Source organism: Rhododendron vialii, chromosome 2a, assembly GCF_030253575.1.
Source record: "Rhododendron vialii isolate Sample 1 chromosome 2a, ASM3025357v1".
NCBI lineage: Eukaryota > Viridiplantae > Streptophyta > Magnoliopsida > Ericales > Ericaceae > Rhododendron > Rhododendron vialii.
The window spans coordinates 22,209,593-22,232,440 of NC_080558.1; the positions used below are offsets into that span (position 1 = coordinate 22,209,593).

The 22,848-nt window shown below is 37.9% G+C and overlaps 2 protein-coding genes across 2 annotated transcripts; one reads left to right on the forward strand and one right to left on the reverse strand.

The window, feature by feature from the left end:
• The first annotated feature begins 481 nt into the window (after positions 1–481).
• Positions 482–5,148, forward strand: LOC131315988 (uncharacterized). Its single transcript, XM_058345252.1, has 2 exons — positions 482–1,114; positions 4,743–5,148. Exon 1 carries the CDS (start codon positions 582–584, stop codon positions 1,095–1,097), a length of 516 nt encoding a protein of 171 aa, XP_058201235.1. The 5' UTR covers positions 482–581; the 3' UTR covers positions 1,098–1,114; positions 4,743–5,148.
• Positions 5,149–6,764: 1,616 nt separating this feature from the next.
• Positions 6,765–9,990, reverse strand: LOC131315989 (ras-related protein RABA1f-like). The gene is made up of 2 exons (XM_058345253.1): positions 9,664–9,990; positions 6,765–7,562 (listed from the first exon to the last, which is right to left on the reverse strand). The coding sequence occupies exons 1-2, from the start codon at positions 9,885–9,887 to the stop codon at positions 7,130–7,132; spliced, it is 657 nt and encodes a 218-aa protein (XP_058201236.1). The 5' UTR covers positions 9,888–9,990; the 3' UTR covers positions 6,765–7,129.
• Positions 9,991–22,848: the final 12,858 nt, after the last annotated feature.

Sequence of the window (22,848 nt, forward strand, 5' to 3'; positions counted from 1 at the left end):
TACGGAACGAGCCTAGAATTGAAGTTCAAGTTCAGTTCGTTTAGCAGATGAATCGAATTCGAACGAGCTCTTACCGAATTGAGCCTCGAATAATTCGCGAATGACTCAGTTCATTTATGGCCGGTTGGGCAGGTGGCAGAAAACAAAGCTATGCATTTGGCATGGTGAATAGAAAGACTAGTCGGCATCCCCCGACTCAGGGGGTGTTCGGACAAATAAGCCAAAGTGGCTTATTTTTTGTCCTTATTCAAAAAAATTTCGTATCACTAGGCTTATCCTCATTTTTTTGGAGATTATTGCATCTTCATGACGAGAGGAATCTAAAAAGTATAAAATTTTGATCGAACTCCAATATTTTTTGAATAAAAACGAAAAAATTGACTTATTAATTTATTTTTGTTTTTATGTGGATTTATTTGGCTTATTTTTCGCGGGAAAGCAATGGCTTTTTTTCCGAGCAAGCCCTCACTCGACTCAGATATTGTTGCATGTAAAATTAGAGAGTGCTCGAGCTTTCTAGTTTCAACTTTCAACCATATCTTATTAGCTAGTAGTACTTTGCATTTCCCAAAACCCCAACCATGGCCGACAATCAAAACCCTAAAAACTCTCCTCCTCCTCGTTCCTCTTCAGATTCTAGGGTTTCAACCGAACCCAATCACAACGGAACCGATACCACCTCCGCCGCCGCACAGAAACACCACTACCCGAACCCCCCGGAAATCGGGTACCACGGAAGTAGCAGCAACGGCCACAAGCACCACCACTACCCGAACCCGCCCGACCCGATCAACCCGGACGCGGCGACCCTGAGGGAGCAGTGGAGGTACGCCACGAGGCAGTACAGCCGTTGGTACTCGCAGGCGTGGGGATCCGCCATACTCGCGGGTATGGCCTTCTTCGCCCTCGGTTGGATCGTCAAGGGCTCCAATCCTCTGCCCTCGTTTGGGAACAACAACAACAACGACGGAGAGAAACGAGCACAAGAACAAAAACCACAACAGCAGCAGGAGGAAGGGCATGATGTTCCGTGCCCACCTGTGCCTGCGACTCTTACGTCTAACCCTCGCAACGCGGTCGATATGCCGAAATCGTGAACCCTACTGAATTGCTGGTCAGTAGATTCTATTTCTGTTTTTTTGGCGCACTATTATATGTTTGTATGCTATGCTATGTTAACTCGTGCGTGTTGTGAATTGGGTGGTGGTGTAGATAGGCTTAGGAACAAAATACTATGTGTGCATGATACTGATAGTGATCGTGGGCGTTGACCTAAGCGGGCGTGAAAGCGTGTTTTGATGACATCCCAAACTACTAAATTAGCGGTAGCGAGAGCTAGAGCAGAGAGTGCAAGGAGTGAGAGTAGGAGAAGAGGGCATTAAAGGATCAAGACCTGGGGCTTATCTATGGTAGTTATGATTTGTGATTGTTGTGAACCCAAGGGTGCGGGTGAGTAGCTTCAGTTTCTTATTTATCTGTTGTGGTCGCTTTGTAGGTTCATATTTGTTATTTATTAACTCGGATGTAACGGGCCATCTTACGCTCACCTTGAGACTAGTCCCACCATCCACTAATGGGTCCAGTGAAAGCCGGGGCAATGGCACCTAAGAATGATTCAAAAGAGTTCATAGCACCTTAGAGGTTGGTTTTGAACTGGCAACCTCCGTTGGAGGAAGCAATTCCTTTATTCTCGGGCTTTGACCACCAGCCCAGCAGTGCAATGGAGTTGCTTTATGTGTTTATATTTAGATATTCTTTGGGGATGGACCAGGCTAGCAGCCCCAAAATATTGTTCTTTGCAAATTGCTTCAAGTTACGGAGCCAACAAAATTAAAATCTAAAGTATGATCCACAACACAATAAAATCTGAAATTTGTAAATGTTGGTCCCAAACTTCCGTATACGTTCACCTCTCCAAGGTTAGCATCTTGAATCCATCAATATGTATGTTTCTTTTCATATTGAGTGGTGATGTTTGTTGTTCATTGGTGATTTGAATTGTTGTTTTCAGACGGCATTTCTGTTGGGGATTTAAGACGATTTATTTTTGTTACGATTTTGGGGTTTTGGAGTTTATTCTCAATTCTACATATTTAACTAGTTCTGTTTTGGACTGTGAAAATGAGATTCAGCCTCCTTGAGTTTGGTATTATTTGGCCAGCATATGAGATGCTTCAGGACTCCAACGGGACTGTGCACCTTGGAATAGTGTTTCCTTTAGGAAATAGAAATAGTCACTGCAGAAACTCCGAAGAATAAACCGCACTCGGGGGTATTGCTTGATTAATGTTCAATCTAAGGTTGCAGGATCATTGTTTCCTGACATTCAACTGTAATCTACTGAGAAGAGGATAGATCATACCCTCCCCTTTTTATAGTCCCGCAATTATCCTCTTTTCTTTTACGTGACTGCCCATATATTGATTCCCAGAGCAGAATGAAAATGATTCTTTAGGCGACCCAATTAATTGGTTAAATAAGCCTTACTTTCGATATTTTGGGTGGTTTGATTGGTTGATTTTTATTCTCTTCCACTTGTAAGTTGTCACTTTCTTTATCCTTTTAACAATGCTCCAATGTTTTCTTCTGATCCTGTTACGTTACTGTTGTGGATCTGTATTGCTTCCCTTTGGTCTTAGCCACTAGGATGGTGAGCTTTGACTCCAGCATGCACCGTTCTTTACCGGTTAAAAAACTGAAATGAATCCTGTATGCTTACCCAGCAACTTGCTTTTGGTCATAGCTCATAGTTATCTAACAATTATAGTTTTATAGTTAGAGATGGAAGTCTATTGGCATCATCACAATTGTTGGGTGCCTTTTATGTATCATGAAGATTCAAGTGAAATGCACTGGCTTTTACTCGTAGTATCCCACTGTGAGATGCCAAATTGTAGTCTTCATAACGGAAATATGCACTTACTGCCCAATTGGTTTTGTAATTGTTTTCCAGCAAGAAACCAATCGATTATCTCCATAAGCATCATTCTACTATGCAGATTAACTACATACACAATCTGCATTTACTTCTCAAATAGCTGTCCTTATGGCTGACAAGGAACGGATGTCCAGTAATGGATTTGCTTAATAAAACTCTTGAGTGTGCCTTCGAGCAATCTTTTTAGCCAACCTGGGTCATCTCAAGTGCTTCTCAAACCATTTACGTGAATTTCGACAACGGGTGCCGGAAATGCGGGTCATATATTTGTATTTTCTGCTGTTGTTGGTACCCTCCAAACGTTTTCATTCGCCAATTCTGATTCTTTCCTGACTGGGGGAGGATTGCACTTCCTACCAGGATGTCACACCCCCTTCCCCAGACTATCGTGAACAAAAAGGGCCGAAAAAGATAAGATTATGCTTTTAAGGCAGTGATTTCCCCTGCCAAGGATTGCTTTGCTATCACTCCGCTTGCCACGGGGAAGGTAGTGTCAAATGGAGGGAAAGCGATTCTCTCTATTTTCCAATGTTCTCCCATGCCTGCTACTGGCCTCAACCTCACATTGATGAATAACATCTTTAGTGGCAATCACTTATCAAACATTTAGGGTCCAGTTTGAAGTTTCAGGCTGACATCATGCCTCCACTTTGCTTATGTAAGGTTAGTCTAATTGTGCCTTATAAGTTGCAAATGTATCAGGACTCCTCACTTTGTGGATATGTTCGCTCACCAAACTGCCCAAGTAATTAAGTCCAAGTTGTACTCTTGCCATTTTACGCAAGGACTATTATGCCACAGATACCAATAACAATTTTCTCTTGATTGAAATGAACTGAGTGCACACTTCTCTAATGTGCTTAGTATCTTCTCTCGTGACTGAATGTAGAGTTGTAGACCTGGTAGAGGAAGCCTATTGAGGTAATCAGCATTGGCCAAATAAAGAATTAACTTTGTCCCCATATCCAAACAATAGTTTGTCTACTCTATCTTGATTTGTTTCTTTACTCTGTCGAGCTCTACATGGGCTCATCTTGTGTTGAGGTGAGCATTAATTAAGGATTTTCTGTGAGATTTGTGTGTATTTCCTTAACGTATACGCTAGGAATCATGAGTCTTGTTATGTTTGGATTTCACTTGAAAAACTCAAATGCATATGGAGTTTGATCATGAGTCAATGACTGCCTCGGCACATTGTGTGCCTTGAGGGACTCTCCCTTTGATTGTTCTGACATTTCGCACGTAAATTTTGTTTCAGGTAGTGGGTGTTTCATCTTTTGAAAACAATGTTATGGTACTCTCTTTTAAATTCCTTCTGAAAGGCGTTGTTACTTAAGAGTATCTCCATGGGTTAGGAAAACCTCCTGCCCATTTCCAAATTTTTTGGCGACATCAGGCAACACTTTTGTCATAGCCAAAATTGGCACACAAGCTTCAAAACCCACCTGTCCTTCCATTTTTTGTGAAAGCCTCGTAGACGAAAATGTGCTGCTGCATAATACTTTTTAAAGGGCTTTAGTATCCATTACTTTTTTTGCCTTTCCTTCCTTGCGTTCATCAAACTGGTTTATCGACACCACTTGATTGCATTTGCTCTTTCCCTACCCAGCAGCATGCGGAATAAGTTTATGTGGTGTTATACTGCATTTTAGAGCAAATAGCCTGAGCTCTTGTTGCATCACTCTCTTTTTTTGGGTGCTGATGTTATATCACATTGTATTGCTGATCCTGTATTGCTAACTGCATGCAATTCCCCATATTCACAACTCCTTCAATTCTCTAAACCACTGCTCGGTGATCGCAGATACCAGACATAGAAGAGACACCATACGAAAGCCACGTCTCCAAGAAGCAGTTTCCCTTTAACGTAATGACTTGTTTCATACACAAGTAAATGCAATTTTGGAAGTCCCCTACATAACCTTTCACGGATGTATAGTATATGTAAAGCTTGAAAATTACTTTTCGACCATTTTACTTTGTTTACAGTGGCAGTTGCTCTTATCATGTTTTTTATTTTATTTTATTTTATTTTATCATGGTTGCTCTTATCATGTTGATAAAGACAACCTTTATCCAGTCAACTTTTTAGTTATCAAGCGTTCAAGTTTGTCGCATGCTACGAGTCTCCCTGCAATGGCTTTGTGGAGGAAGAACACAGAAAGGAAAAAGTATTCAAGAGAGAAATGCAGAATTTATCCTCTTGTTTCTTTAAAGGTCAAACACAGATTCAAATCAAGTTATTTTCATGAGTCTAGAAAGTGAAAAGTAGGTAGATTTCATAGATGCTGGATCAATTTCTTTTTATACACGCCTGCCAATTTTCATTTTGAATTTAAAGTTCATAATTTCCATTTCTCTCCAATATAAGTCCACTTTATAAGTTCCAATTTTTATCAGGAAGACAGCAATACCACGGCCTTTCCAACCATAATTAGCTGTCACATCATCGTTTACGGCTTGAACTAATTGGGTCTCTAGAGTCGAATCTTCTCATAATTTTAGTACTATTTTGCATCGTTTACGGCTTGTACTAATTGGGTCTCTAGAGTCGAATCTTCTCATAATTTTAGTACTATTTTGTTTTTGACGAAATTGGGTCTCTAGAGTCGAATCTTCTCATAATTTTAGTACTATTTTGTTTTTGACGAAAGGGGATACAATGGTTTGCGATGCATGATTCTTGGTCATATCATATCAGTCTCCAACTGATATGATATGCCCAAGAATCATGCATCACATACCATATCAGTCTCCAACTTATTTTTTTTTGAGTAGGCTTGATAAGCTTGATGTGTGAATAGCTCTTCTCAAAAGTGAGAGAGAGAGAGATATTCTCGTATAGTTGCCTCTCCTAGGGTTGTCCGCCTCGGGGGTGGGGATCCCGCCGCCCCTCTCCCCACCCCCTCCCATCGTCCTCCGCCACCGAGCACCTCTCCCTCCTTCGTCTGGCGCCATGGATCCTGGATCTTCTCCCTGTCCTCCTCCGGTGTTGTTGTTGTTCGGATGGAGCACCAACTCGTCTTTCCTGCCTCTGGCGGTGCGCGGGGTGTGGTGCCTCCTTCATCGTCCTCGACCCGTGCTGTGGTGGTTTTGGTGGCAGCCGAGTCCTCTGGCTTCCAATCGGAGTGTAATAAGCGAGGTACACAGTGGTTCAGGAGTTAGGTTCTGCTTTATGTTGCTGTTGGTTTCGCTGGTTTCTTCCAGCTTTTCTCCGGCCGATTTCCCTGGTTCGGATCTGTATCGGCCTGGTTCTCTAGGTCCGATGGGTGCGGTTGGTGGGATAATAAAGTTAGGGGTAGATTTTTCTGTTTTTTCAGTGTTTGATGCGAAGGTTGTCTCCGGCAACTGTGTTGTTGGTGGCTGTGTTGGTGGTGGGATGGCTAAAGTATTGGTGGCCAGCGATCTTGCGCAGGGTAACCCTCTTTCTGCGTTAGCGTTTCCTTGGTCCTCTCGCAGTTACAAATCTGTGCCTTTTGCAGCCGGCGTATTTCTTTGGAATTCGTTGGCGAGATTTGCAGCTTGCGGCGGCCAATGGTGTCGGATCAGCGGGTTTCGAGTGGGTTTTTGTTTTAGTTTATTTTCTTGTCCCTGCGCGGATTTTTCGCCCCTTGTGGGCTTGTTCACTCGGTCCGTTTGGATCTTGTTCTCCCGGTCCTTTTGGATAACCCGTAAGTTGAGGTCTTTACCCAACCGAGGGCTCCGGATCCGGTTCTTGTACCCTTTGTGGGATTTTACTTAATAATGAAAAGTTTCTTCTGATCAAAAAAAAAAAATATCAGTCTCCAACTTTGAAACTCTAAAGACCCACATATATTTTTTCAGACTGAAGCTTCAGAATAACAGGGAAAACTGAAGACATAAAAAGCAAAGGAAACTTGTTTTTCAAAAGCAATACAAATGGAGAGACGAGAAGGAAATCCGCTGCTATGGTTTTTGTTAACATCAAACCAATGCTTTACCAGCATTATTCCAATTTTATCGAATTGTCCCGTGCATCTTTTCCGGTATCAAAAGCATGGTTTTCTGTCATGGCAAATTTCATTTTACGTGTCCAGATTCCCAATTTTATCAAGACAACATTTTAAGTTACTGAAAAATTAGCCTCTATCAATATAATTATACACAAGGTCACCGAATCAATTTACAGAGAGCACTACTTCACCACCCTCATTTTTCCAGACTCAGGAATTAAGCAGAGCAACACCCTCCTTTCTTCACAGCTGATACATCATCCCTATTCCCAATATCAATCGTCCGTCCCTTTGGCAATGCTGCCGGATCATCGCCTATATCGAGCGCCTTCCTACTGACAACCCTATAGATCTGCGCCAGCACTTCCGTGAACGCACTATCGACGTTCAAAGCCTCTAGAGCCGACGTTTCCATGAAATAGTTGTTTTCCCTCTCCGAAAATGCCCTTGCATCTTCGGTCGACACGGCACGGAGGTGGCAGAGGTCCGCCTTGTTCCCGACGAGCATGATCACGATGTTGGCATCGGTGTGGGCCCGGAGCTCCTTCAGCCACCGCTCGACGTTTTCGAACGTGACGTGTCGGGTCACGTCGTAGACGAGTAGAGCGCCCACGGCTCCTCGGTAGTAAGCGCTTGTTATAGCACGGTACCTTCGACAAACAATGTTTCAAAAACCAGCTTAAAATCCACAATGTTTCCCCCACCTCCCTAGATGTAAAAAGAACATTCTCTTCTGCAATCAAATTATTTGCCAAAGTCGATTTCTTTTTCTTTGGGTTAGGGACGGAACCAAAATTGTATCCTAACAGTGGCAAAATGTATACGAAAAAAAATAAAAAATTGAATTACAATATTAATAGTCATCGACTCTACAAAAAAAATTAAAATAACATAACTATAGTAAATGATATTTGTCATTTACACAAAGAGTACGAAAAAAGACTAACTTTAATTTTTGTAGGTTAAGTTGTTTTAGGGTTTAAGTGTGGAGGTTTTTTTTCCCCTTAATTATACCTCATCCTTTATATTATTTCACTTTGGTTCATTGAATTTAGTTTTGGAATAATTTTTTGGGTCTTTTTTCTTGGAAAAAAATAGAAGATTTAGGACTAGTATATAACAAAAAAGAAAGGATAAAAAATCTAGCAATGGTGAGACTATACATGTTGAGAATAATTTTTTTTTATACATATAATAATTGCAATTTCTAAAATTCTTGTCATGGTGGCCGCCGCTACTAGACCTCCTCTGATTCCATCCTTGCTTCAAGTTGATATCCTCCAGTAAAGCAAAGGAATATAACTACCGACTACTATAACCTTTTGTGAGTCCTTTTCGGACTAATTTCGCCCGTTCATTTTCCAGACTCTTGCTGGGAAGACATGGCACAACAAAAATCATGTTGGGATTATCGTTAATTTGATAGGGGTTATTGGAACAGATCTTTATTGAGAAAAAAGGTTCCGATTCAATGTTACATCTTTCTTTCTTTTTTCTTATTTTGCAAGATACACATGTTTTGAAATCATATCGAACGATATTTCGGTTAATGTAATTTTTTTGGCATGAATAAGAACATCCTCGATTACCCAAGTCAATGGAAAAAATCCACACATGACCAGACTAAAACCTAGACCGTCCAGTCCTTCATCCAAGTCCAAACCAAAAAAAAAAAAAAACCTTAAATCAAAAAGGGTTCGGAGCCTCTCCTTTACGTACTAGACCGTCCTGTTGGACTATTTGCAGGTTTTTTTGCATCCTCTTAAAAGATTGGAATTATTTACTTTTTAAAGCTCGTGGAGTACACCTCATACCAAAAATTATGAAAAACGGATGTCAATTGACACGTTTTTAGAGTTTATGCTGAAATTACAAAGATGAAAACACTGAATCAAAACCCCTTTTTCAACATTAATGTACTTGAAAAATATAGCAATCCCTATCCGGTTAACATAATTTTCATTGCAATTAGTTATATTCTCAACAAGCTTTACAAAAATGAACCATACTTGTTATAGAAACATACCTTAGAAGGACCCAAAAAGAGCTGGCCGGACAATAGACATGACCATTCACTATCGATCCTATCCCAATAAAAAAACTCTATTACATGTGTCATAATGTATGTATTATCATGAACATATACAAGCAGCGAACCTGCATGTGCTATGCACGACATGAAAAAACACAGGTTTTTTTTTTTATCGGCAAAAATGAATTTTATTAAAGACGGAGAACAGGAAAAAAAGGATCTAACAAAGAATTTGACGATACATCACAAGGACATAACCCGGAACACCCAAGGGTCTGTAGGGTATTAGAATACATGCGTATATATTATTATCATTGAAACATACAAGCAGCGAATACGTGCTATGGATGGCATGAGGAAACATAGATTTTATGTTCTAATGAAAGACGGTCAATTCTCGTCACTTGGCAGCCCTTCTTACGAAAAAATCATTCTGTGATAATATATAATACTCCCTTCATCCCATAAAGTTTGGCATTTTAAAAAATGCGTGTCATTTTTAAATTGCATGTATCTTTCAATCTATAATATTTTAGGCAAATTTTTGAACTTTGTTTAATAAAACAAATTAAAATCTATCAAATAAGATCCATATTGCTTATAAAAATATTACGGATTAAAAAATATAGTTAATTTTTTCATAGGATTAGAATAGTGAAAGTGTCAAACTTTATGGGACGGAGGGAGTAGTACAGATATGAGAGAATGAGAGAGGAGACCTTTCTTGGCCGGCGGTGTCCCAAATCTGGGCCTTGACGATTTTATCATCGACATGAATGCTGCGAGTGGCGAATTCGACGCCTATTGTGGATTTGGATTCGACGCTGAACTCGTTGCGGGTGAATCGTGACAATAGGTTAGATTTTCCAACACCAGAATCTCCTATTAACACCACCTTGAACAAGTAATCGTAATCATCATCTGCTCTGTACGCCCCCATCATCTGACTATATATGGTTAGAGAGAGAGAGAGAGAGAGAGAGAGAGAGAGACGTAGAAATCGCAATGGAAATGTGAGAGATGTTCTTCGGACGACTCGAATCTCCGCATATTCAGAGGGAGAGAGACAAAGACGGAGGGAACTACAAGGTATAAGTGCTTAGGTGGCAAATTTACTTCTTTTTTTTTTGGCGCTTTTGAGAGAGAGAGAGAGAGAGAGAGAGAGAGAGATGGAAAATGTGAGAAACCAATTTCTTTTATGGATGTTCTTCGAATTCTCCGCATATTTACGGTCTCATTGCACAATTTTTTTTTTTTTGGGGCTTTTTGGTTTGATTCGAATCCTAATCTTTACAAGATACGAAACAAATTTTTATATTATATTTTTTGTTTTGACGAGAGGAATTAGAAAAATATAAAATCATAGATGAAAATTAAAAAAACTCCGTTATCTTAATTTTTTGGGTCTTTTTTATCATTTATATGTATTTTTTAACTTTGGTCTATGTTTTGTATTTTTCAGATTTCTATCGCCAAGACTAAAAATATGATGTAAAAATTTGACCACACCCTATAAGATTAAGAGAAAAAATCACAAAAATCGTGCTCAAAAGTCCCTAATAAGTTTGTCCAAAAGGACCTTAGGGGGAAGAGATTGCGAGAATCTCTTTACAAGAGCTTACTTGGCAAATTTCTTTTTTGTTTTTAATTTTTAATTTTTTTTTCTTTGGAGATCAATATGAATTTTCTTTTTATTAGATTCCTACAATAAGAAAATCTCATTCAATTTTTCAAGGAACTAGGAGTTTTTTTTCTTCTCTGCAAATGAAATTTATTAATCTAATCTTTGAAGAAAATACAAAGATTAAATAGACAAATGGCAAAACGACATTGTGGGTGAACATTACTCCAAGAAATAGGAGTTGTGATGGTGCATTTTGTTCGCAAATTTAAAAGGTGGGTGAACATTATCCACTCTTTGTGGAGTGCACATTGTGTTCCATGGATAAGAGCCATTTAATTTGTAAAACTTTATTTTGCACTACAAGAAAATGCACCAAAGGCGACCCGATTGCCGACGCAATGCATTTTTTGTCGGCTTACTTTTGCCGATGCAAAACTAGTTCGTGTTGGTAAATGTAGATTTTTTTGCGATGAAAGTAAGTGCATCAGCAATGTTGTTGGGAAAAGTAAGGTTGATGGGAAATATTCTCCTACGAAATATTTGCCAACGAAATTTTTTTTCTAGCAACGAAATGTGCATCGGCAAAAGTTTTGCATATTTTAGCGACGACATTTTTGTGTCAGTGATAGTCCTAAGGGGAACTTTTGGCAATAGAATGTGCAACGCCAAAAGATAAATATTTCGGCGATGACATTTGTGTCAGCAAAAGTTAAATTTTCACTTTTTGCAAAAATTTAAAGAACACATGGATTTCTAGTAATTTGCAAAAAGAGAGTTTGAATTATATTTTTTAATGTATTTTTTTAGGTTCTAAGTTTGTGGACAAAAGAAACTGTGGGACAGAGAGAGTATATACAAATACGAAATGTCTAATGACATCCAATACCAAAAAAACAACTAATATTAATACCTAAGCGTCTAATTACATTCATTTAAATGTCAAATAACATCCAATAAAAAATACAGTATACAAGTGTTCTTAGCAAATCAAAAAATAACTAATATTAATATTGAAATTTGGGGGAAAAAAATCCTGAACCAGTTGGGGGCCAAGGCCCCCATAAGCCCCATAGTAGTTATGTCTCTGTGTATGTGTTTGTGTTATTTGTATGTATATACAATATATCTTTATAAATATATATAGGGAAATGATTTTGCTACTTTCTTTTTTGTTAATCTCACTCCACTGCAAATGTATTTTTGCAACAAAAATACACTTGCAGGGGAGTGACATTAACAAAAAAGGGAGTAGCAAAATTAGCAACCTATATATAAGAGTATGTTATACTGTATCTAGTATAAAATTGTATATGTACCGCATAAGTAAGTGATATATAATAGATATTGCAAAATTAGTATTGAAGAGTATGTTGGTGCAGTTGGTAGATAGAACCATGACACGGAGAGTTGAGTTTGAGGTCTACTGGTCGAAACACGAGACACGCGAAAATATAACGAAAGCACTGAAGCAGCATGTTTTTTTAAAAAATTGACTTTTGGCGAGGCAAAAATCTCGTCGGCAAAAGTGGAGAAACTCTTTGATTTTAGTACCCCTTTTTACCGACGCAATACCATTTGCCGACAAGAATTGCCGATGCAAACCCGCATCGTTGTAACTATACTTTTGCCGATGAAGGACAATTCACGTTGGCGAAACCCTTTCCCGACATATCAATGCCGACAGCTCGCCGACACAAAATTTGTCATCAGCGAAAACCTTTGCCGATCCATATACAATTTTGCCGATGTACTTCATTGTGTAGAGACTCGGGTATTTTTTTTAATTATTGAAATTATTGTTAATATGACTAATTGAGAGAATGTGGTTTATTGGGTGATTAATTGAATTGAGGGTTTAAGTGAAAGAATGGAAGATTGGGGGAGTGGGTGTGCGATTTAAAGATATAAGGGTATAAATAGTGGTGAGTGTGTGTAGAGGATCATTTTTTCTCCCTTGTATCTCTCTCTCCAGCCGTGTATCTCTCTCTCTCTCTCTCTCTCTCTCTCTCTCTCTCTCGGCTCACTCTCTCTCTCTCCTCTTCTCACACTCAAAACTCTTCCAAAACCTCAAAGATCCACTCTCATTTCACCTCCTCTACGTGATTTTGGGTTCGTATCGCGTTGGGTGAGGCTTGGGAAGAAGATGTCGGTTGATTTCAAAAGTTTGGAGCTAGGTCTCGTTCGAATCACTTTTGCTCCTTAAATCGAGGTAGGGATTTCTTTACCTCTTTTATGTGTTTATACGTTGATTAAGTGTAGAAATCGTACCTTAAATCATTGGGTGTTTTGTTGTATTTGCTTTTGAGTTTTCTGCACAAAATCGTCGTTCGTAATGTCCCCGTATCGATACGCTGAAAGGATCTACATTCCAGTAGTTTCAGAAATCTGTCATAGTGTTCCCGTATCGATACGGTCATTTGCGTATCGATACTCCAAACTCCGGAGTATCGATACGGTTATTTTGGTATCGATACTCCTTGGCTTTCTGGGCAGTTTTGCCCATGTTGCTCCGATCGACCGTTTTGACTCCCAATTACTTCTAAACCTTTTTGGACACCTCCAAACCTATTCCAAACATGTCTAATTGATTTCCTTTGATTCATTGAAGTTATCTTTGGTCCATTGGCATTCCGCTAGTAAGAAATGAATAGGAACTCATTTGATTAAAACCGTGTAAAATATAACTTGTTGATTGATTGATTACTTGGGAGTGTTTATGGCATAGTGGTAGTATTAATGGCATAACGTATGATGATTCTTGCATGAATGTGGTTATGAGAAAGTTCTAGTTTGCATATTGAGTAAGAGAGTAGTTGTTTGGGGTTGAAAGTTGGACTAGGGAGTCTCGTAACGCAATGGATGATAATAGGGAGACTCAAGTGGGTCTTTTAACGCAAGGGGTGGTAATACGGTGATCCAAGCTGTTAGGGCTTTCCGTAATGCAAAGGGTGGTAATATGGTAACCCTCGTGGTAATTATACTGTAACGCAAGAGGTGGAAATACAGACGGTGGAGATGGATGATAGCGAGTTGTGTCGAGATAGCTATAGTTATCATTGTCTTGTGAATTAGTTGGCATATCATGGTAATGGCATGCCTAAGAATGATCTCGTTGAATATCGGCACACTTATAAATTGATTATTATCCATCGTTGAGCTAAATTTCCTGTCTTCATCCTTTTTGCATTTATCATTATATTTGTACATAGAATTGGTAAAAGATTTTTCTATTGGGCTAGTGTAGCTCAACCCAATCTTCTTTTCAGGTCAAAACGCTGGATAGTAACTTTCATACATCGTATGCTTGGATGTGAAGACTTTTTGAAAGCTAACTTGTTTTGGTTACTTAATCATCTTTTGTAATAGATTTATTTTGGTAAAGATGAATTTGTAACCTTATAACTTGTTTGTACCTGTACCTAAGCTTAATTTGGGCCAGAGTGCCAATGTTATAAACTCTTTAAACTTGGGAACTCTTTTGGGTATTATAATTGTTATGCGAGAATCTTTTATCGAAATAGATTATATATTTATGTTGAAAATCGAGGGCGTGACACTTTGTGTCGCCAAATCTGCATTTTCTTGTAGTGTTGCATTAATTTGACAAGAAGAGTTTTGTGCGAAAGCTGAATAAATAGACGGTGATTATGAATATCGAATTGAAAAACAAAACATATGTGCGAAGCAAACCAAAATAATCAATCAAAATGTGAGAGAAATCAAATAGAAGAGAAAGAGATTTACATGATTCGGCTTACTTTGGGATGTAAACCTATGCCACGGGTAGTCGATCAATGACTTCCACTAAACAAAGGCAAACAGATGCTCAAAGAGCTACAAAGAAAAAGTGTTGTAGACACCCTATTTTGGACTGTCCAGATTAGTTTACTTATGGTATTTGATTCCCCGATGATAAATAAGATCAAGAACACCCCGGAAATATTAGTATGTTTGAGTTTGAGTGGTTAAAACCCTTTAAACCTGAACCAAAAAGCCCCAGCAAAACTCTACTTGCATACGCCAGTCCAAAACCAGCGTACACCGGTCCAAAACCAGCGTACGCCGGTCCATTTACCACGTGTTAGTCATCGGTCAAAGCTGCAGTTTGGACCTGAGTACGCAAGTCCACTACTTGCGTACGCTAGTCAAACCTCTGGTCAAACTTATTTTTTTCAGCATGCAGAAGCCATGGTTAAGGGTCTACAACACATGGGAACCTTCCAATCCCATCACCTTTTCCCTCTCATCCAATGAGAGTGAAGCCTTTGGGGCTAAGGCATCAGTCTCTTTGATTGGTTTTAACCCCTCTATCTCCATCCACCTTCTATATATACCCCCTTGCATTGGTCTTTTGAGGGGTTACAAGTTTGGTTGTTAGGTTCCAAGTTTCAAAGGGTTACAAAGATAACCAAATCACCACATTCCCTCTCAAGCCATTGCTAGTCTTTCTCTTGAAAGTAAGCAATACACCACTCATTCTCATTCATCTATACAACCATCCTCCAAGCATCATCCAACCAATTCATCCATTCAAAACTCAAGCACTTTTTCAAACTCAAAAACCAAAGGTATAACACCTTTGTTTTGCATACTGTTCTGATCCCTGAGGGGGGCTGGTAAGGTCAAAGCTGGTAATCAATACCAGTCCTGGCCCAAAAGCAAGCAAGGTTTCAAAGCCATGGTGGTTAGAACTGGCGCACAATAGTCCTAAGTATGCATATACCAATCATGGTTGTATGTGTAGTACTGGCGTGGGGATTAGTGTCTAGCTGTTTTATCTTTTTCTTTTCATTTTTATCACCTTTGAGCATGTTAAAACCAGTTTGCTGCTTTCCATAGTTAAATTTGCTAGTTTTACTTTTCAATATTCATTTCTGTTGCTATGGAATGCCTTTGGGGTCCTTCTGAACATGTCTCAGAACCCAAAAAGTGCAAAGTCATGCATTGGATAAGAGGTTAGAACTAGCGTACGGTAGCTCACTACCCACCTGTGCCAGTCCAACCCAGTCTAATGGCTGGCCATTGCATGGCAACTAGGCTTTAGCCTCTGCTTTATTCCCCACACTGTTTATAAGGTGTTCTATTCTTTTGGTGGCCTCTGAGCCCATTCAAACTATTTATTACTGTATGTTATCTGCTATATAATACTGCTTAGTTTGTCCTGGATGAGCACTGGTATTTCCAGAGCCTAAAGGGATGAAAATAAGAACTGTGAGTTTGAGTTTACTGGCGTACGCTTGTTTAGTATTGGCGTACACAGGTCAAATTAGTATGAAGTGACTTAATCAGTTCATGCTGATTTTTTCTTGCTCATGCCACTTTGGAACTGTGTCTTCCAGTCTGTTTAAAACTTCCACAGAAGTCTGTTTTTATCTTATACTAATTATTTTAATTAAGTGAGCATGTCATCTATAACATCCTGCCAACATGTTACAGTTTTAATCCCCTTTTGGAACGCCTTGATTTTTCGAAAGCTATATAAAATAATTTCTCAAGAAAATTTTGCTAAATAAATATAATTTTCCAAAATAAAGGTTTAACTATTACAATTTCAAGATAAATTTACTGATTCAAAATACATTAACTTCAGAGCTGACTCTAGGCTTGATACGAATCCAAGCATACTCGATCTTCGTTCCTGATATTCTTTCCATGTCAAACTGAACCATCATTGAATCCCCTCCATTGAATCCTGTGCCTTCTGGCAAATTGATCGCCGACGCAACCGATTTACCAGGATGCAGACGTATCCATGAGTGATAAATCACCCAGCAGAATAATCCAACCCAACTACCCCTCTTACTTTACAGCTAGCAAGTAACAAGATAATATTGAATCGAAGAAGTCAAGCAGAGATTTTACACATAAACCGGTTTGTTACTATCCATTAACCTTACGTGAAATCTAAGATCCCATCCACGAGATCTTTTCCTCCCATAACCACTAACTATGACCGTGTCATGGAAAATCCCCCCTTGGTTATCCTGCACACGGGGTCCTAAATGAATTCACCTAAGTTATGTACCTCGCATGAATTCATTTAAGACCATAGCAGGGGGCACGATTACCCTCTGGAACTTCCCATGACGTACCATACGTTAGGGTCGCCACCATACTTAAGCCACTAACTATGTCCGTGTCATGGGATAATCCCCCTTGCTGGCCTTGCAAGGCACGATTACCCTTTGGAACTTCCCATGGTGTACCATACGTTAGTGTCACCACAATAATATCACCGGGCCCCGCAGGTCATCCTTGGCCATGGCCAAATCACAATCCACAATCTCACAACTTCAACACTTTACCATTTTCCCATTGACTTAGAATCGTCTATGTGAATTCTATTCGCATACCACCCCATGTCTCTAGGGTCCAATCTAGTATTCAAATCAAATATCGGTGCAATATAATAATTAAAACAAATAACAAGCAATGGTATCGGTACAATATACAATTAATCAAATAATAATTATAACAAATTACAAGCAATGGTATCGGTACAATATACAATTAATCAAATAATAATTAAAACAAATAACAAGCAATGCAATCACATAACTTTTTTATGAATTGGCTGTTGCCTTTAGTGTTGTATGGCCAAGAAGTTAATAATTAAGCAAGAAACTTTTGTCTAATTTGCCTTTAGTGTTGTATGGCCAAGAAGTTAATAATTAAGCAAGAAACTTTTGTCTAATTAATAAGAAAAAAAATATTAATTTGGTCCAAAAATTAGTAAGCCTAGGCTTATACTAGTTTTATTTAAGAATTTAAAATAGATAAATAACCATGATAAATACAAAGAAAATTAGATAATAATAATGAGCGAAGTAGCATGACCTTAAAATGAGTCCTACAGTCCTATGCAATATGTTCGAGCATCAAAAGTTGGATCCGGAGGGTCGCGAAAATATTTAAGAAAAGATATTAACGAAAGTTGCCGAAAGTAAAATAAATAGATAATAAATAATCTAATAAATAAAATATATTGAGATTAACAAAGTTTCATCTTAGGAGTGTAAAGAGTCTAAAAAAAATTATTCGGGCATTAATAAGAAGGTTTATAAGGTTGAAAAGTAATTTTGATTAGAAATACTTTAAAAATAATAATAAATAGTAAATTTAATACAAAAAAATATAAATTTAGGAAGATATCATTTTTGAGATGCGAGAAGTCTAAGAAAAATAGTTTGGGTGGTAAAAACGTTCTTTGGAAGGTGCATAGATTTTTCGTTTGTAAACTTTAAATGAAAACAAGTAAAAATATAATAAATAGAGAATAAAATTAAAAAATATGATATTAACTAGTTATGATCTTTGGGGTGTGATAAGTCTAGGAAAAAAGTCCGGGTGTCAAAAATGATGTTCAATAGGTTGGAAAATGGTTTCGAACCAAAACAGTACACACCTCAAGGTTGGACCGAGTTGACCTTCCGTCCCCCAAGGTCGGAAAGCCTGGTTCTTGCGGCGGCAGAACCCGAAGGTTGCGGCCGCAAGGGTGCATCCAGATTTTGTTTTTTCGACTTTTCGTCATGGTTTCGATGCATGGATTCGTTCGAGGCATAGGGTTAAGCATATAAACACTTAATATACTTAGAGAAGTGGTTGGAAGGGATTATAATACCTCGGGTTGATCGAATTGGATTGAAATCAAAATTTTCGAAATTGAGGAAGGTGACTTCGGGTTTGGCCGAGGGGAAACCTTGGGTTCGAATTGGATGACGTTTGGGGATGCTTGGGGTTGTGGGAAGCGATTGGAATGGTTGGATGGGTTTTCGGTTGGGTCTAGGCACGAAACCCACTTTTTTCTCTCTCACTTTCTCTCTCTAAAACTCCATAGCTTGGAGCTTGATTTTCTTTTGTTTTTCTCTTCCTTTCTAGTCGGTAGTGTGGGAAATATCGTGGTGTGCTCGTGGGTCAATGGGGTGAGGTATTTATAGGTGAATTTTGGTGGAGTAGGATAGGATCAAATTTAATGGAGTTGGGTTCATAAAACTTGGTATGGACGAATTGGAACTGTTTTTGGGGCTAGAGAGGAAGTAAGGAATGGATATGAATGAATTGAATTTCGGATTTTGCTTGGTGATGAAGAATTTTCGATTTTGGGCAATGGGGGATGAATTTGATTTTTCTTGGAGGGTAAGGAAGAGAGAGAGAGAGAGAGTTAAGGCTGGAGAGAGAGAGAGCTATGGGAGTGAGAGAGAGAGGTTGTAGGAGAGAGTGAGGTGAGGGAGAGAGAGAGAGAATACATGCATGCTGCGTAGGAAAAAAACGTGCATGCATGTAGGAGAAAAAAAAAATAATGCATGTGTGTAGGAAAGAAAATAAATAAATAAATGCATGCAATAAAAAAAAGTATTAATAGCATTAAGAAAATACTCCTAATTATATTATATAAAAAATTTGGGTCAAAAATCCGGGTCGTTACACCTTTAACTATTCTCCGTCCTAATTGGTTGAAATTGATTAATGAGAGAGAATAACAAATGTTTTACAAATGCTGAGTAGAGACCGATCTCTGGATTAGGCGAGAAGAGGTGCTTTAAAATCATTCCCCTCTTGTAACCTAGCTCCCGAACCTTAGATATCAAAGGTGATGACGGACCAGTTTACAAAACATTTTCCAATCAAAACATAGCAAGCGTTTCAAGTTCGGTTTCTTGGGTGTTTACCGCAAAACCCGAGTGGCGACTCTGAATCGAAGCATTTCGCCGCGCTTTCCAAAAATGGCGCAGCCGATTTTATAAAACAAGATTTTAGGGGCGTGTGCCCACATTATGCAAAAACCCTTCTACCCAAATCTCACCAAAGCTAAAACAAAGGCAAAAGTCTCTCAAACCATAAACCAAAACCCCAATATTTTCTCACGCTAATTAATAGGCCACATAACAAGTATTTATAGCCAAAGACAAGTTGCTACCAAACGAAAACCTAATTGGGTTAGTAAATTCTAAAAAAACTCCCTAAAAATGAAGTCTTTCCGCGTTTTAGCGTTTTCGACCGTCTGGGCGAATGTGACTCCCGCTGAGGTAGAAACTTCAGAGAGCAGGGATTGAAGCCACATAACACGGTTGTACGGACTGCTTGGACGAACATGAATCTCGCCCGAGCGGGATTTTCAGATAGCACCAAAAATGCTCGAAACAGCTTTAGACAGCTTTGAAACAGCTCTGAATTCGAGCCAAAACACTTCAAATAGCACTTCAACTGAATATTGATACGAATTGATCGAAGCATAAAATTACTATGCTGAATTTCTAGACTAGAATTTTGGATCAATAAAACTGTTAATTGATAGTCTTTATTTGTTAGAATATCGAATCATATAATATCATAATCATATCAGGATATGTTTATGATATTATATGATTCTTATGATTTCTTTTTATTGTAATTGATTATGATTTGATTGTAATTAGGTTGATTTTCTTTTTATAATTAGACTCTCTCACCTTGTATTAAAAAAAGTACCAAGTAAAGAAGTTGGAAACCTATGAAATTCTGATCTACAAAGAGGAAAAAGGCAGCAGACGGTGAAATTGGTCTCTCATAATTGGTTAAGGTGCGCCACGCTTGAGTTATCACGTACGAGTATAACAGAGAGAGAGAGAGTGGGGAAAGGTAAAAAACAAGGAAAACACTTCCGACACAGATTATTTCCACACATACATTGCACAAATTTTTTGTGGGGCCCACTATGGGGTCTCACAAAATTATCCGAGCCGTTCATTAATTTTAAAATATTTTTTTAAGGAATCTCGTAAAAAATTAGCTCAATTGGATACATGTAAATGCTTGAACCAATCTTACAACTTTTCATTCAGAATTCCGGAGAATGAAAAGTTGTAAGATTGGTTCAAGCATTTACATGTATCCGATTGAGCTGATTTTTTACGAAATTCCTTTAAAAAATATTTTAAAATTAATGAACGGCTCGGGTCATTTTGTGGGACCCCATAATGGGCCCCACAAAAAATCTATGCAATGTATGTGTAAAAGTAGTATTTGTGAGTAGGACGGTTGAAAAAACAAAAAGTGTATTAATACTTTTTTTTTAGTTGGTCACCATTTTTTCATTTGATAAAAAAGGAAAAGAAAATTGTGTGGCCCAAACTCGAAACTGAGTTGTCCTTTATTTGTGAGTTGTACGGAGTATTAAAGTGACTCATTTAATAAGGCCACATGTGTTGAACCAGATTATCAATTGGACATCTGAAAAGGTACTTCTTTCTTTATTTTATTTTCTGCTTATCTTTTTTCTTTTTCAGAAATCCTAATCGTAAGTAAAATTTACAAGGAATCACGTAAAAAAAATTATTTGGATTTATTTCAGGTCCTACAAAAAATTTGAAAAATATCCATAAATTTTTCAATATTATTTTATAAGGCTCTGTAAAAAATCAACTCCAATGGACATTGGTAAATATTACTTTTGAATTCATAAGGGCGAACTGAGCAGTTTTGCCTCTACGAATCAAAAAATAATAATTACCGATATTCATTGGAGCTGATTTTTTACAGGGCATCATAAAATAATATTCAAAAATTTATTAATATTTTTCTAGATTTTTGTGGGACCCAAAATGGATCCAAATGCGTTTTTTCTTGCGTGGTTCCTTGCAAATAGCAATTTTTTTAAAACTTAATCCTGTTATATTAATACGAAAATAAAATACAATAAAAATAATGAAACAAAATATAACAACAAAACAAAACAAAAATAAAGAAAACTTGTGTGAAACCAGATGCTGGAACCGTACCCATCAATCACACTCGTGAACGTGGGTGAAGTAGCCAAGTAAAGTAGCCAAACAAGACCCGCACCAACCTAGACTCACAACCAACTTGAGCTGGACCCGTAACCTGCTTGAACTTGAAATGGTGCTAGAACTCTCCTGTTTGTCACTATGATGTTTTTTTTTTTAAACATGTCAAATTCCATTTAAACTCAATGTGCCACGGTGCGTTCATGGACATTTCATGGTTTTGTCGTGTATCCAAACATTTTTGTTTGGAGAGGCAAATGTTATGGTTAGGCCTGTTTAATGTTTTCCATTAGAGAATAAATTCTATTTACCGCAGATGTAAAATCTTATTTTTTCACCATAGCCTATTATGAGTTCCACCAAGAGACTATTGTTATTATCTGAACCGTTCATATTTTAAGACCCGCAATATAGTAATGCCATACAAAAAGCCAACTTGATCGGAAGTCGATAGATATATCAAAATTTGAATTTTAGTTTATAAAATGGATGATCTGATTTCTGTCAATAATACTGTAATAAAGATAAACTATCCATTATACAAAGCAAAATTCAATTTTTGATACTCCTATTGATGTCCGATCAAGTTTATTTTTTGCATGAATACTTTACTATGGAGTCTACAAGATAAACAATTCAGATCAACAATAAACACACGATAGGAACGAAAAAAATGATGGTGAAAAAGTGAAATTTGCCACCACCGATGGAAAGAATGTAATCTCTTTCCATTATATATGTAGCTGCAACCAAGGCTCCTTGATGGTTGGAGGCTCTTGGAGCTGCTTATGCTCTGTCCAAATCTGTATTCCTAAATTAGTACATGAATGAATTACGTTTGGGGCGGATCAAAGAAAAATTACGTTTGGGGTTCCTTAAAAAAAATAAAAAATCATATTTGTCCAAAGTGCTCTTTACCACGACACAAGGAGCACCCAATTAACGGCCTTTTTTTTTTTTTTTATAATTATAACCAAATAACTACTTTGAGTGAGATTTTTATCTCAAATTTTTTTTATAGAAAAGTGATACTTAATTTTCATTAAGGAAATATGAAATATTTAATTACCACTAGGTTCACTTTTACAAAAATTCATTTACCATTAATGGAAGTATCACCCAAGAATTTTAAAATATCCTAGAGTTTTAGGATATCCTAATATCCTTGGGTACCTAAAAATCTTAGGATACCCTAGGGATTTAGGGTACCATATTTTTCGGTCTAATTTTTCATAAATTTTGTCAAAATTCGACTTGCATAAGAAAACAAGATGGAGATGAGGAATGAATGCATAAAGTCAAAAGTGCAAAACAAAGGTGAATCACTAATTAAACCTTTATTCAATTACTCTGCATCCACAACATGGATTAGTTCAACATTTTTTGGGCTACAACCAAAATGACTACAAGATGGTTCTTTCAAAGCTTTGTCATAAAAAAAGAGTTTTTTGAATTGAAGGAAACAAAGGATTTTTTTCCCTTCAAGAAATCTGCCCCAACTGTAAAGATTCTAAAGC